At 34.0% G+C, this 17586-nt stretch overlaps 1 protein-coding gene across 1 annotated transcript in view; it reads left to right on the top strand.

Moving 5' to 3' along the window:
• The window catches only part of LOC111155269 (semaphorin 3A), a 204151-nt gene that overhangs the window by 175928 nt on the left and 10637 nt on the right, over window positions 1-17586 (top strand). The window contains exons 13-15 of the mRNA XM_022515394.1: window positions 3094-3135; window positions 7532-7689; window positions 11298-11365. Of these exons, the coding sequence (XP_022371102.1) occupies window positions 3094-3135; window positions 7532-7689; window positions 11298-11365 (268 nt within the window). The remainder of the gene's footprint in view (window positions 1-3093; window positions 3136-7531; window positions 7690-11297; window positions 11366-17586) is intronic.

The following is a 17586-nucleotide window of genomic DNA, read 5'->3' as shown; positions in this document are numbered from 1 at the left end:
AGTTTCATGAAAAAATGCTTATGAAGCTACATCTGTTTTAAATGGAAGTCGTATTCACCACCAGCTATTTCTCAGAAAGAAATATAGCTTATTTAAATGGATGTCATCTTAATATATTGTCTATTAAAATTCAACGGCCGGCAGCAAATAGCACATCCTATTCCAAACTGCTACTAATTTCCTGGTCCAAAAAATAAATAATTTTCTTTTAATTAAGACATTCTAGGATCTTAACTTAAGAATGTTGAAATCAGGGGCACCTGGGTGGCTCTCTAGATTAAGCTTCTGCCTTCAGCCCAGGTCTTGATCCCAGGATCCTGGGATTGAGTCCCACATCAGGCTCCCTTCTCAGTGGGGAGCTTGCTTGTCCCTCTGCCTCTTGACCCTCCCCCTGCTTGTGAACTCTCTTTCTCTCTCTCTTTGACAAATAAATAAATAAAATCTCAAAAAAAAAAAAAAAAGAGTTCCAAGGCATAATGAAATTTAATAGAGGAAGCAGTCAAAAGAAATGAGTAGTCAGTCTTGCCATATAAAACAAAGAAGTCCAGTAATAATAAATATAGAATAAAAGTGTTCATTCACCAGTATAGTTCATTAGTGATTTCTGCTTCTGAGATTCATAGACCACCTCTCTAGGGGAGGGGCTAGCCTCAGTGGGCTGAGGAATAAATGGCATTGAATGGGATATGAACAAGTAAAGACAGTGAGTATAGAATCCTCAGATTATTTTCAAAGGAATTTCAGCTGAACTGAAAGATTAAGGAAAGATCTTTTTAAAAGATGACTGCCTTTATCTCAGACAAATTAAGAGGAAGGAACAGAATGCAATGGGGAAAGTGGAAGAGATAGGAGAGGAAAGGAAAAATTGGCAGAACATTCATTTATCTTTCATGCACTCAATTCATTTAACAGATTTTTTTGAGAATTTATAAATACCAGAAACAATCCCAGGTGCTAGGAATATAGCAGTGACTGAACAGCCAAACATCCCTTTCCTAAATTAGAGTGTGTGTGTGTGTGTGTGTGTGTGTGTGTGTGGTGGGGGCTGGGGGGGGTGACTTATGGGGACAAACAGGAAAGAAAAAATATGAGATGCCTGTGCTGCCCCTCCTTACATCCTGTCAGCCTCACTGTATGCCCCAGGACTTCTCTGACAGCAGGCAAAAGGACAGGAGTTCCAGCTGGAGGTGTGGGAGATTTAACACTCCTGTGGGCATCCAGTGAATAATGGAATGAATAAATACTTTTCTTGGTGTAAACCTCAGTGAACAATTTTGAGAGTCACTGTCTACTCTCTTCAGATTTTCTCTCATGGTGACTTCCATAACAAATTTTTTTTTTCTTTACTTTTTCTCCTTCCTTTCAATCCTTCATTCCTTACTCCTGTTCCCTACCTGCAGATAAGAACTTACCTCAGACACTGCTTTGGGGTATAAGGGGAAACTCACAAGACACAAGATAAATGCTATATTTATATCATATATATGTTATTATATATATTATATATACCCATTAATACAATATGTATGTGTGTATTTCCAGGTAGTGATAAGCACTAGAAAGGAAAGCTAAAGCAAGTAAAAGATATGGGGGTTGTGTATGTGTGTGTGAGAGAGAGAGAGAGAGAAAGAGAGACAAAGAGAGACAGAGATTTGAATAAACACTCTGTTACAAGCACATTTGTAAAGTACTTTGCCTTTATGAACTCATTTAGTCTTTTCATCAATCCTACAGGGAAGATACCATCATACTCATTTTTAAGATAAGAAAAGTGAATTACAGAGAGGTTACATACCTCCCCTACTATCACACTTGTGGCCAGGTTTGCATTTGAATCTATGCAGTTTAGCTTCAGAATCCAGCTCTTCACACTTTGTTCAGGGCTCAGCTATAGTCACCTACACAGTGAGGCCTTCTAAGATTCTTCTTCCCACCTAAGCCTCTTTCTCATTAGCCACCTCTGAAACCCTCAAGCAGTTTCCTTCTTAGTATTTAGTATGTCACTGGTGAAGGATACAATGGAGCACAGTTCAGTGAAAGTAAATCTGAGAGAATGTAAGGTAATGTGTTCCGGTGAATAGCCTTTTGGTAGTCTAAGTTAATCAAAGAATGGTATTTATTTATTCAAACTATATATGCTCATGATGGGCTTCAGCAGAACACTCATTGAAATATATTGGTGGTTATTACTTCCCTAGTTATTATCTCTAGATAGCCTGCTGATAGAATTTGAAGAGATCGTGTACTCTGGCAAAAACATGTAGTGTAGGCCTTTGCACATTACACAGTCATTTTGGTAATAAGGTAATCTCATCCTACTCTGAGCTCTCACAGTCCTTGACAGCTGGAAACTAGCCTAATACTATCAACTTGTAGTTGGTGTTATTGGGAGCTGGCCTGGCACTCACAGCCCAGTGTTCTCCATGTGAGCGTGCAAGTTTTCACAGAACACAAGCATCAGGCAAGGCTACTCTGTGACCATGAGGAATCAAGAAAAAAGCAAGACCCTTCTGTAATCCTGTCTGAAAACAGACAAGACCATAAACATTGTCCAAACCACCAAAAAATGACCAAATATCCCCCTATCCTGCCTCTATGAGTAATGGCTACTTCTTTACCAACTATTACTTTAGCCTCATTTTGCTCTTCCCTCCTCCTAAATAAGATGTATGAAGAGACGTAATCATAGAATTACCTCTGCTTTCTTCGACATCCCATGTGGAGCAAACACCACTTCCTTGAACCCTCTCTCAAATCAACCAACACAGGCCTAAAACCTCTGTGTTCTTTCCAAGACTCCTGCTGCACAGTCTCCTGGTCTCCCTTACTGCCGTGAGCAATAACCCAACTTGATCAACTGCAGATATGTATGTCTTTGACTGGAAGACATTAGTATCCTCCTTTTGTCTGTGCCACATCTTCGCTACTCATGCATGCACCTTCCTTCATGTATCTTATTTCCCGATTACATTGCTTCTTGTAGGCACTGAAGTTAACTCTCTGAAAGCTTATGTTGGTGTTCTATGTTCATTAATATTAATGACTGACTTTTCTAATTGACCGAACAGTTCACATTTTCTTTTTCTTCTTTAGGAGCCAACTTTTATTTCAGCAATGGAGCTTTCCACCAAGCAGGTACTATCATTATGTATTACAGTCATTTTGTTAATTTAATGTTTCAGTTAGATAAACATAGTTATGATTCATCAGATTTTACAGCTTTATTAACAGTAGTCTCCCACCCCAAAAAGAAAGAACATTCTTACAATAAACTAGTAGAGTGAAAATTAAAGATCCTTTTTATTGCCCTCTGTTTTTGACCAATCTGACATTCCTATAAATATATTTCTTAGATCATTGTTGGTTGTAAATTTTCATTTATAGCATTTCTTTTTTGGGTCATTGTAAAATTTTGCTTAGTAATTATTTTCATCTATCCTTAAAAATAGCATTGGTGTATATTTGAGAATATAAATAAGTTTATCATTTAATTTAATTTGCATGAATAAACAATATTTATTTTATAAGCTAATATAATTTTGCACTGGGCTGTATATGTTTGGAGGATCTTGACTCAAAAGTTAACTTTGCTTTTTCAGTAGTATTGTGTACTAGAGAAAACATTTAGCTTGGCTGCATATAAAAGGAAAACAGCAAAATAGTCACTGCCAGTGATAAGTTATTAAACTCCATGAATTCAAACGTTAAGGGCAGTGTGTTAATAGGCTTTTCATTCACATTGAATGAATGCTTTGGCAAGACACTTAAGAAACACAAATGACTTCTAAATGTTAAATTATATATACAAAACAAATATAATTTTAACTTTTAATAAGTTATCTTTTTCCCATAAATGTTACATAGCTTTCTATTCAGTGTATCAGTGGTAACTAAAAAAAAAAAACCAAAAAAAAAACAAAAAAAAACTTGGATACAGAGTTGAAATTCATTATTAAATAACCTAGAAGAAAAAGCCACAATGGAGTAGAAAGCCCTTCACTGACCATTCCAAAAACTTATATGTAAAATTGTTAAATATGAAAATCATTTGGCTAATCTTATTGCTGAATTGTTTACATATTTTATCCCTGTACATGACACTAAAATACTGTGCCAATAAAACTCAGTGTATATCCTTTCCACACTTACATATCAAAATAGATTGATAATCTCTAAGATATTTAGAGAAACTCAGAGTGCAGATATTATTGACCCTGATACTGTTATCTTACACTTCATAAGTATGTGTTCACCTGTTCTTGTAATCTAAAAATTGTCAAATGTTGGCAAGGAAATCCGGGGATTTCCAGAAAGGAAGCTAGACTGGGATATTCTTTCCTTTAATGATTTTTTAAATTATTTATTTATTCTCTGCTTGGTTTCATTGCCATTCTTAATTATGTTACATATAGTTTTATAAAAAATTTCTTTTTGTTTAAGTATTTTTAAGTACTTTAAGAATTGCCTATTAAATGTAACACATTTCTCTCTCACACACACACACACATACACACACACACACACACACACACACAAAACACCCAAAATACCAGAAACAGTTCATCAATTTAAAATACCATGATACAAGAGAAGTATTCCTAGCCTTCATTTTCTGTTACTGGCAGTTTGATTTCATTTAGATCTGAATCAGTTTTACTCATGCTCATGGAAATTTTAAAAGTGAGGCAGTAGTTTCAAGAGGGTCAAATAGTGTTGCAACTAATTTTCTAGATAAATGGACTCATCGCCTGCTTGTGACCCAAAACTTGTTAAGGAGGATAGTGAGAAAGCCTGTGGTGATGTTAAATTGGGCAGAAAAAGCACATCAGGTTACTTGCTAGGGATTGGATTATGTTCAATGGTGCTTGCAAGCCTCCCCTATATTTTTTCTAGATAGCATAATTAGTTTTGCAATTCTTTAGTAGTACTGCAGAATAATTATAAAATGAAAACTAGACTAGTTGTATTTAATTTGGGGCATTTTATCACACTTTTAAGTTTTCGTGGCAGTAATTTTGGTTGCCCTATTTTTGGTTTTTAATTCCCATGTTAATTTCTCTGGTTTTCTCCTTAAAGGAATATGACAGATTTAGATACTGTTATTTAGGTAATAACTCCTTCCCAACTAAAATTTCATATTCTTAAAAATTTGTAAGTATGAATTTTGCTTATGCTTCTTAAGTTATTGGCCAGTCCTAGAGATCTTTTGATTTGGTGTGACCAACTTGATCAGTAGTTTTTTAAATAGTTCTGACCACAATACAGGGTTCCACAAGTCCATATTCACCAATGCCAACCATGCTTGTGGATATGGCTACCCTATTTTAACTAGTTTGTTTCAATGTCTCATGTTGGGCACCTGGGTGTCTCAGTTGGTTAAATGTCTGCCTTCAGCTCAGGTCATGATGCTGGGGTGCTGGGATTAAGTCCCACATCAAGGTCCCTGCTCAGCAGGGAGTCTGTTTCTCCCTCTGCCCCTCCCCCTGCTTATGCTGTCCATCTCTCTCCCTCTCTCTTTCTTTGAAAAAGAAACAAAAAAATAAATAAAAATTTTAAAAAGATGTCACATTTATTTCATTTTTTATTGCATTGTGATTGCCTGCTTTCAGTACAAACTAAGCTTTTTTTTTTTTTTAATATGATTATGAAAGAGAGAAAGGATAGGAGGGGGGAAAAGTTCCTTCCAATAGTTCTTTACTAATATTTTTCAAATCACAGCGAACTTTTACCACATTCTGGTTCTGTGGAAGCTTTAAGAGAAGTACAAATCAACATAATTTTCTCTTGACAGAGAGCTTAACAATACTCATCTTTTCCTCCCAAGGATTCAACTACTGCTTTTTTTAATTTGCCATGGTTTATAGGATCTTTTGGTTCATAATAAAAGATGAATATATTAAGAGATTGAACATCCATAGTACATATTTGTTTACTACTAAACTAGAATATTGATGTACTACTGAAATGCAATAAGCAATATGAATCAGGGTAATAGTTACCAAGGTAACTGTTTTAATAATGGCTTACTTTTTACTGTATTACGTTTTCTCCCTTATTTCCCTTTCCTTTTCTTTTATTATCCCTATCTTTCTTTTTATGTTAGCTGGTTAGCTTTAAACACAGAATTATTTTGTGTTTAAATACTTTTTATAACCTCATTAATTTCATAGATTCTAATAGATACATCAATCTTCAATTTATGTTTATATATGTAGTTCATCTTTGAAAGTAATTTGTAAATGTAATTTTAATTATATCCATTGCTTTCAGGCAATTTGTAATATTAAAAGAGCACACCACGTTTCAAATATTAGCTTTTTTACAACTTCTTTTTCATTTACATTGTAGAGAAATTAAAATACAATTTTGAAGTCTTTTCCATGTGTACCAATACATGGTTCAGTATTTATTCAACTTTTATTTAAGGCTTACTGTAGTCATTCAGTCCTTTAGTACAAGAAAAGGAGCTATGATACTAATTACAGCAAAATGTGGAGAAATTACAAAACAGTTTTATTTGTATTTTATCTTGTATTTACATGTATTTGCAGTTCCTCAAATGCTACATTGGCTAAACCGTAAAAAGCATTTTTAAAACTGTACTGAAATCCTGGTTTGGTTGCTGCCACAAAGTTTCTCCCCCCATATTCTACCTCATTTGGTAACTGCAAATTCATTGAGTATAATGGCATTGTAGAACATTTTATCTGAATGCATACTTTAAAGATCTAGTTAAACATGCTCATTTTGTGACTAAGAAAGTGAAGTCTTAGAAAAATTAGGAGAGTGGCTCAAGATGACACAGAGAATTAATACAGGGCAAGATTTAGAATCCAGGTACCTTGATGGTCAACATAGCAGTTTTCCACAACAGCCAAGTTTTGTGTTCAAGTCTACTGCACCAGCCAGACTGTACATTTCCCCATTTGATGATCTTTCAGATGAAAAGTAGTTTAGTTGTCTGGTTTAGAGTAATCTTTCTGAAGGTAGTGCAAGGACAAGACAGTTGATGTTGAGTGAAACTTAAAATGCGAGCACCAAAGCTTTCCTCTGGAGGACTTATAGGAGGGCAGACTATATCACAGGCAATGATACAGGGCACCCATGAGTCAAATGCAAATGATCCCTGCTTCAAGACTAAGAGAATACATGGCAATATAAATGTGCTGATTAATCAAAATTACAAACAGCAGAGAAGTTAAAAAAAAAAAGAAAGCTTTCCAAGAACAAAAACATTGAAGATTTGAAAGTTATATTACTCAGTGTCTTCTTTTATTTAAATTTTTATCTTTATTGAGATATAACTGATATATACCCTTGACTGTCTTCCCTTGGTTTTGTATTTTAAAATACACTTGTTTTATCAAATATTTAGATGTTGCTCTTGGTCTTTTTAAATGGTCATATGATCTGCCAGGCTTTTGACAAAATTGCCAATAATGGGATTTTTTTTGAACCCACTAGCATAAATTTATTTTTGATGTATAAGTAACCCTTTTTGTTTTGACATAATACTAAACTTTTCCCATAGCAACAACTATATATCGGTTCCACCACGGGGGTTGCTCAGCTCCCGTTACACCGCTGCGATATTTATGGGAAAGCCTGCGCAGAGTGCTGCCTCGCCCGAGACCCTTACTGTGCCTGGGATGGCTCTTCATGCTCTCGCTATTTTCCCACTGCAAAGAGGTAGGAGAAATACCAGAAATAAATACAAATGTTTGCTATTTATCTTACTTGAATCTGTTTTTAAACAGCTTTCTTCATATAAGTACATCACCTTTTTCTGATGAATGAAGAGTGGTTTAAAGGGGTTTGGGGGTTTTTTCCTTTCTCTTAAATAGTCAAAACAATCAGAAAAACATGTATAATTATAGTTGGGTACCAAATATAATGGAACAAATGGTTTTAATAAATTACTGAGGGAAATCTAAAACATTACAGTAACGTCCTTGAATGTTTACACTCGGAAATTATAGTTTTCCAACTTCATTTTACACAGGGGGAGAAATGAGGGCCAAAGCCACAGAGAAAGTCAGAAACAGAATCTAAACTGGGCCATGTGCCTTTTGACCAAAATGCTTTTCTCTCCAAAAATACTCTTCTTTTTCTATCCAGCAACATTCTATCCTGGTTTTAAATTTTAATAAGGCAATTTATGTCATTGGATGAATGGAAAATTTGCAAAGAAAGTAATTTATTTACTTTTAGAGTCTTAGATAGTATACATGGATTCAATTATAAAAAGTCAAGAAAAATATTTGCAATTTTAAAAGATACTACATTTTTTGTATAATGCTGACTGACTAGCATCATATTATATCTTTATTTGACGCAAAATATATATTTATTCGACCTCCCCCAAATTTAAAGACCACATTATTACCATAGTATCATCTTGTGTTTGTAGTGTTTGAACTTGAAATATAAAACCACATGATGAAATACCTATTTGTTAATCTTTGTATATATTACACAAATATTTTAAGCATATTCATAATACTTAACAGCATCTTTTTTGGACATGCTTAAAAGTTACTAAGATATGCCTAGAAGCTATCTAAAATAATATGTTTAGATAAAACATGGCTATACATTGCTGTCTAGGAGATTGTGGGCATTAGAAACAGGCATTTGATTATTTGATAACAGTACTGTTGAGGAATACTATTAACCTTCAGGGAACTCTTAGACACATCTTAAAAGTTGTATACAAACTGGGTGTACTTACGCTTCAAAAAATAAAAACACTTTCTTAATCTGACAAAATATTCACCTCAGCATACTCTCTACAGCAAACATATGGCTACCTTTCTCTGTAGATATTTACTAGTATTTCAGAAACAAGCAATGAAAGTAATACACAATATCTTGCTAATATAAACCCAAAGATTAACAGTATGCACATCAGCCTTTTGAAACATAAAATAGAAATCAGAGTTATCAAGGTCCACTGCATTTTAGGAGCAATAAAATTTGTTTTATTTTTTACTGTAGTTAATGTTTTACAAGAAGCTGTGATGTGGATTTTTTTCATTGCCAGTAAGCTGTGTTCTACATTTGGGTCATTTGACATGTTTTGAAAAAATTCTAGGGGAAAGGAATAACCCTAATATGTACTTAAATCATTTGATTACATACTTCAGATAACATTGGCTGTGTTAAATCGTGTACAACTTAAATTTTTCATATATAATCAGTCCATATAGATTAAAAGTTATCTTGTTAATATTAAATGTAAATGTAGTAGTAGCTAATTCCATTTAATAAATGCAATTTCCTTAAGCCTTCAACATTCAGAATTAAAATAACATGTTTATATTTTTTCATAAACCAACCGATTTTGCTAGAAGTTTAAAACTGAAACAAAAGTTTAGTGTGGAGATGATGTGTTACTGAGTAAAGAAACCATGGATAGTTTAATAAATAGGAATATTCAGTTTTTATAGCAATAAAATTAAATTTAAGGTTGAACTTCTGTGGTTCTTAATATCACTCAGATCTAGGTACTTTTAATATTGGAAAACATAAAATTCATGCTTGAATTAAAAATGAGTACCGTTACCTTTCCACGTGAAAGTATATATTACCTAAATTAGCAATAATTCATTCAAATTTTAAGCTTTTTTTAACAAGAAAGAAGATAAAAATGAGATAACTACATCTATAAAAAGTTAAAAACCTGTATATTATATATTTAAAATATGTTTATTGCATACCTACAATTCCATACTGAATTATCATTAACACATTTTTGTTGTGCCTTGAAGATTTTACTTAATCCAATTTCATGTGTCTTTGAAAAGGATGTTTAGAGGCAGGCCTCACAATTTATATATTCCTTGTGATGGCTTTTTTCAAAAGCCTAAATGGCAGTAAAAAATGCCTTCCCAAATGCTTTGTGGTTCGTGTTTCACAAGTTCCCTTGTTGGCTCAATTTTGAAATGCGCAACATCTGTTTGATAGTCTCACCAATTCTACAAATAGAAATCTATAAATACTTTAGTCTTCCAAATTTATGAATACAGTAATGATTTCCATGTTTGCAAATCTCAATGGCCTTTGTGAGAACTCTTTTCAGGGGTGGTAACTAACTTTGCAGCAAGACAATATTAATTAACATTGACACAGAAAACAGTTGGGCAAGTGTCCCCAGTCTTTTTCATTTTGTTATATGTAGCCAATCTCCATTTTTAGCCTCTTTCTCAATCTCCATATCCTGCTTGCACTGAGATAGCTAGAGACAACCTCCTTCCCAGTCAACCACCAACAAAGTAAAGAAAGAAGACACCCAGAATGTGTTGCAACTAATATCTGAGCAGCAATATGTAGGAAGAAATCTCTTTAGATTTTTATAGCAAATTTGGCTTTTCTTAGAGGTGAGTCCTCCTTCTCTCATCTTCCTCTGACAGGAGGCAGACTTGCTCCACAATATTTGTTACCGCACTTCTTCTTTTATTCATTTCACAGGTAAATCAGTCTGCAGTCATAGCCGTAAGATCATGAAAGAAATGTTTTATTAAAAAAAGGTTGATATAACAACCAAAAAGAAAAATTCAAAAGTAACTTAAAACTAGATTTCATAGGGATGCCTGGGTGGCTCAGTCAGTTAGGTGTCTGCCTTCCATTCAGGTCATGATCCCAGTGTCGTGGGATTGAGTCCTGCATTGGGCTCCCAGCTTATCAGGGAGTCTGCTTCTCCCTCTCCCTCTGCTCCTCTCCACCACTCTTGCTCACTCTCTGACAAATAAATAAAATCTTAAAAAAATAGATTTTATAGAATTAATACTTTTAAATTTAACAAAAGGCTATGTAAGGAATTACGTATAAGTATTAAGAGAAAGAAAACAATCGTCAATTTTAATTTTCAAGTTCATTCTCTCATTAGTGAACAGAGAAAAGAAGTTTAATTCGGATTATTGAAGAAATGGGCTGGTATTCTATATTTTGTGCCTTTTCTTCAGAATTTAAAATGTTACGAATTTTAGAGTTTCCTGATGTTAGATTCTTCCTGATTGGCATCCAGTTGTACATAAACCATGAGTCTTCTGTTATAACTTTGAAAGACTTTGCTGCATTGTTAGTGCATTTATATATTATTTTCCATTTTGATCACCTGGAGACTCTTCCTACAGGTGTAATGAGCTGCTTTTAAAAAAAAATTCTTTAATCAGATACAGATGCATGTCTTCCTGTAAGCTCCTGGTGTCTTTGATTTTTGATTCTTCTTAATTCTTGTGACAAATTTGAAGATGGAATAAGAATGCAGTAATACCTTTTAAATGTAATTGTTTTAGACGCACAAGACGACAAGATATAAGAAATGGAGACCCACTCACTCACTGTTCAGACTTACAACACCACGGTAAGTTACAACACTTTCATCTTTCAACCTGCTAATACCAGGGTAACTCATAAGCAGTAGTGTGTACCCACACATGTGCATGCGGGGCACACAGCAGTACCAGAATACTTAAGGAAATGCAACTGAAGAGAAAGGAAATCTAGAAGAAAGAAAATTCTAAAGAATACTAAATGGTGAATTTTGCTTTTTTAATTGCAGATATGATAAATCCAAGTTTTAGATCCTCACAATGCTTAAATTTCAATTTTCTCATATTACCGAAAAGAAGCCAGGTTTAAATACATGCTTGCGTATGTCATTAGCAACTTGAGAGCAACGGGCAAGAGAAATATTCATTTAAATATATTAAAGAAGAAAATGTAGCCTTAAAATAAGCCATTCAAATTATTATGGTGATGATGCAGCCCTTTTGTATTCTTATTGGGTATCCTAGTCAAGTAGAAGATAATTCCACTATCTTCACATTGATTTTCTAGTAGGATATTCCCTAGAACTGGGGATTTGGGTTGTTTCATTTTATGCTTCCTTAAAGACGTCAAGCCGTAATTAATATCCAGTACTTAATGCTGGAATATCATATCAACCAAACTTCCTTTAAAATGTGGTAAAATTGTAGTATAACGCACTCCCCCCATTTCAACCCTTTACAAAAACAATAATGAGGTTGTGCTTCCCTCTGCTGGGAAAACATATCAATGACATCACAGCTAATGAACAATTCAGTTAAAAACAGCTGAAATACAAAATGTAAATATGTTACGTGTAATTGAACATAATTACCTTATTAACTTTTTTGATGTCTTTTACATTGATCTTAAAAGAAGGTCTAATATTTTTATCAGTTAACTTGGATTCGATGCACTACTTCTGGTATACAATATTCACATTTCATGAATGTTAAGAAAGAAAACATACTGCATAAATAACACCCCAACATGCATTCCAAAACCTAGCTACCTTCTGGAGGTCAGATCCCCCTGTTGTGTATCCTGTATGTGCTGGTGTCATCTGATTCATGAATACTCACAGGGCTGTCTGGGGGATGCCAGTAACAGAAGATAGGTACCCACAAATTGAGCCTATATTTGGGGTCCATTTTGCTTGCACAATTTCTTGCCAAGGACTTTCTGTCTTTTATTGTTCTCATTATAAAGAAAAAGGATACCACTAAATTAGAGCAAATGTCATGATTTTTTTGTGTTTGTGCAGGTAGGGTACATTATTGACATATCCTCCTTAAATTTTTCACATGGTGTATTTCAGTTGGACAACCAAACACTAATAGTCTTGCATTAATCTATTTCATGTACAAATATTGAATTATGATCAGCACCATTAAAGCAATGCAGTATTATGAATTTGTCATATTAAAGAATCTTTTTGCTTAGGTATGGAGAAGCTAATGATAAAAACTGCAAGTAAAAGAAACAGGACAATAGAATTAGAGCTCATTTCTGATCAGACTTCAATCTCCATATCAATATAGACTTTGCTATTTTGCTCACTCATATTTCTAGGGTTATAACAGATGCAATTATCTTGAATATTATAGATATTTAATACACTTTTATTGAATGAATCTAAATATTTGAAGCTACAGCACAGATACGTCCCTTATTGTTTTTGGTTTTCAGTAAAGATTTAAACTAAATAACATCTATTATTTATTGTGAAAATGTCTTAAGTCATACACTGCTATTAACACAACCATATTTAAAAATAGATTTCTTAAGAAACATCATTGACCAATCAACTAATAAAAAATGATTATATACTACTACATGTAGGATACTATGCCATATTTTAAAGATTGCTGGTGAATTACTGTAGATACATCCATTTGTTGAATAATCCAGTTCCTTCATAGACCCACTTGGTATTTTTTGAAAATGATATATATGCTGGAATTATGGACATACATATAATACAAAGAAAAGCTGACCAAAAGCATATTTTTTAAAAAGTAAGACTGTGTATAAATAAATGTTGACTGTTGAATGAATGGCTTTTGGAAAGTGTTTCAGATTTTGAAGTTCTGTTTTGATGACGTTAGAGTGATGAAAGCTTTTAAAAATTGAGAATATAGAATTGCTTAAGTATAGAAAGTAAAGTGAACATGAATCACTTTTTCTTTTGATACTTCAGTCAAAACAATATAGGAAAGAAAGGGAATTTCTGTGGTTCAGTGTTACTGGGTGTGTGTGTGTGTGTGTGTGTGTGTGTGTGTGTGTGTGTGTGTAAACAATGCTACCTAGATGCATGTGATATATGGGAAGAAACGGTAAAATAGTCTCAGAAGTTCAGCAGAAATAAAACATTCCCTTTTTGAAGGCTTCTTTATTCCTTGTCTGCTTGTATTACTATTTGTATTACTAATTAACCAAACATGAAAACCATATACCATAGATTACGGTAAATTTCAAATGTTTGGAAACTAAGTCAGGCATTCCCATGGGGTCAGGCTGAGTCTTACCATTAGGAACCAGTGAATTACCTTAGAATAGGTGATGTCTATTTTTGAAATAAAATGGGCAAAAGCCCAGGGCCCAGTCCTGTGACATCATGTATGTTGTCTTGCTAGTGTTACATCTCACATTGAATAAAATATATGTGCTCATATGGAAACATACAAAGATATAAGATGTTTTCCCAGAAAACTGCTAAGCAACTTGAAGCCAAATTATACACTTCAGGACAATCAGTTCCAGCTGTAATGGTAAACATATTCTGTAACACTCTATATTTTACATATCCTGAGGTTTTAATAGAGAGACTATATAAAATAACTCTGCATTAAGGTGGAAGAAATTTCACTCTCGATGAAATCTTTAACACTCACTCAGCTCTTTGCTCCCTCTTGTGTAAAGGCAGCACTAATGGGGAGCGGGCCTAGGTGTCACATAGAAAACTCCAGTTCCACCTTCCCTTAATCTGGCACACTCTTTTCCATCACTAGTGGCTAGTCACCTAGGGAAATTTTAGTATGAAACCCTAAATGTGTATGTGCTGGCAGATCTTCTTGTCTTCTCGCTCACACCTCATACAAAATGCTAAAGAGAAACTTCAGGTTGTTTCCATTATGTTGTTCCCTTCCCTAAAATAACTTATGCACAAAATTGGAGCTTGTCTGACTTTGCCTCCAAGAGCATGAGTGGCTGAGTCCATTTAACCATTCTCCCTTCTTTACTAAACAAGAATGAGTAGTATTATGATCTCCATGCCCAGAAAGGGACAAACCATATATAACAACATTTAAAAAGGTTAACATCATCTTGGATTTTTGAATCTTTGAAATATTTTATGTCCTAACTTTAGTTCGGTACCATCATTGAATTTACTTTGTGTTAATTCTCTTGGCTGTTCTACATACATGCATTTCCCTTCTAGCATTGCACAGTAAAACATCCACAGAATTCAATCTTCTTAATTATCTCTGCAACTGGCTCATCTCAATTTATGTCTCGGTTGGCATCAGCATTGTTCCAGAATTTCATAAAACATCTTCGCAATGTCATCTTTGTGGTCTGCAGAGCTGTAAACTTAGTATTTTGTAGCAATGCTAATCTGGTCTCTGTTTTAGCTTATTTTATACATATAGAAATTCCAACTGAATCTGAGCATTTAGCCCCAAGAGAGGTCTCAAAACTTGATAGATGAGCATGATGTCAGCCCTAAAAAAAAAAAAAAAAAAAAAAACCTTAACTTTAATAAATTACCAAATTGTATCAAGTCTAAGATGTCACTGAATATAAGATGCACCATTTTTTAAGGACTGCTAAGAAAGAAAAACTCTCCAAGATGGATACTCTAACAGTGATGCCAGCATCAACCCAGGTTACAGTGTTTCACTATTAGTGAAAAGAAGAAATAAACTCCTATGAAGAAGACAGCAAGGACATTTGCTTGTTTCACCTATAATCATGGGTGGTAGAAAAGGGGAAAACCACTTCTTAAATCACAGGGTGATACTCAAAACATTTACTTTCTGAATTCATACCAACAGTGTGGACCAAATACCTCAGACAAGACTTTAGTTTAAAGAGGTGTCAGGGGTGCCTCGGTGGCTCAGTGGGTTAAGCCACTCTGCCTTTGGCTCGGGTCATGATCTCAGTGTCCTGGGATCAAGCCCCACATCGGCCTCTCTGCTCAGAAGGGAGCCTCCTCCCCCCACCCCCGCCTGCCTATCTGCCTATTTGTGATCTCTTTCTGTCAAATAAATAAATAAAATCTTTAAAAAAAATAAAATAAAGAGGTGTCAGGTTAGGAGAGACACATGTATCTGGCCAAAGTGAAAACAAACTCTTTCCAGAAAAAAGCAATTTGAACTCAGGTCAAGAACAGCTCTAAGTCAGGGCGCCTGGGTGGCTCAGTGGGTTAAAGCCTCTGCCTTTGGCTCAGGTCATGATCCCAGGGTCCTGGGATCGAGCCCCGCATCGGGCTGTCTGCTCAGCAGGGAGCCTGCTTCCCTTCCTCTCTCTGCCTGCCTCTCTGCCTACTTGTGATCTCTCTCTCTGTCAAATAAATAAATAAAATCTTAAAAAAAAAAAAAAAGAACAGCTCTAAGACATATTCTATTATCAGAGGTATTAAAATATACAACGTGTATATTCTAGAATGAAATTATTACAGTATTATCTTGCAAATAGGCAAATCCAATTATCCATAGTATAGGTGTGTAAGACATGCACACACATACACACCTGAATAAAAAGAGGTTTGAAATATTTTGTACTATCATTGTTCCTTACTCAGTTTTTAAATGTGTCATAAGAGATTACCCGTTTATGCACCCATAATTTAACTGTTGTAAGGTTTTTAAAGCATGCTGTATTTTTTAAATTCCAAAAATAAGGGAAACATATTAAAATACAATATGGTATTTTCATTATTGTTTACGGAAGGTTTCTGCTTCAGTATATGGTGTTTTCCATCATCTATCATATCTCTTGGGAAGAAGTAAATTAAAGTCCATGTTTCCTGATGTTTAAATGTAAAAATTCCTATGGTAATTTTATTCTGCCATATATATTATATATGCTTTCTTGGTAAAACATTTGCTATAAAATCATAAAAATAAAACATATGAGATATTCAATATAGAATAAATAAACATGGTAATAGGTATCTTCATATTGGTTGTGCTTTTTTCATAATGGAATTTCAGTCTGTCTTATACCAAGAAGCACTACAGCCTTCCACAACAAAGGTATCAGGCATAAATGTAAATGCAGTGATTCAGATGGCTTCAGTGTTAACTTCATAACATATCAATTTCATTTCCATATTTTAAATTAATTTCTAAAAATTAAGATATTAGTGACCACCTCTAATACAAAATTACCTATGAATAGTAAAGTTAAAATACCATGGTCTTATCTATCTGCTTGTTTATCCATTATATATGCCAACAAGAACATTTTAAACTAACATCCACAGGAATCAGTGGGTTGAAAAAAGATGGGAAACTACTTGAATTGTAAAATTTTACATGCTGTATTCTGTTTGGTAATTATTTCCCAGCACCAGAGACAGATCTTAATTTAGGAAATAAAACAAAGTAGTTTAAAATCTGATATTTTCACAAGTTGATAAATTTTAAGTTTAAATTTTCTCTAAGGTTTCATAATTGAGTCTTTTTTTGTACTTGGCAGATGCATTAAGCACATGGACTTTAATACATACATATGCATGCATGCAAACTCACATTCAGCTAGTTAGTAACAAGTTGGTACAAGCATCATACAAAACATTGAAGAAATATTGTACTAAGCATTTTATCAATAAACAAACAGGACCCCTGTTATATAGCTTAGTATATACCATAGAACTTGTTTTCAATGTACTATATATATATGAGATTATTAAGTCAGTTTTAGCCATCTTAATAGTCTGGTTGAAAAATATACATGAATATTAGGGATAAATGAAATTTTTTGTCTTCAATTTTATTTATTTTTAGGTATTTTATGCCTTCCCAAGACTTAACTGATAAAATGCCTTTTTAGCTACTGCTACTTAAAAGGGGGATTATTCCTTCATTTGAAGTCAAATTAGGTTCTTTCCTATTGATAAATCACCATTTATATTTCTAGAAAAGAACATCTAGAATCTGGTAAGGAAAATCTAAGTAATGATGTTTATACTTAAGAAATGCATTTTGGGGGCACTTAGGTAGCTCATTCATTAAGCATCTGTCTTTGGCTCAGGTCATTATCCTAGAG

This window comes from Enhydra lutris, unplaced genomic scaffold (assembly GCF_002288905.1).
Source record: "Enhydra lutris kenyoni isolate GAN:26980312 unplaced genomic scaffold, ASM228890v2 scaffoldscaffold40, whole genome shotgun sequence".
NCBI classification, from domain to species: Eukaryota; Metazoa; Chordata; class Mammalia; order Carnivora; family Mustelidae; genus Enhydra; species Enhydra lutris.
Note: the sequence above shows the minus strand (reverse complement) of the source record. Positions and strands in the feature narration are given on the sequence as shown.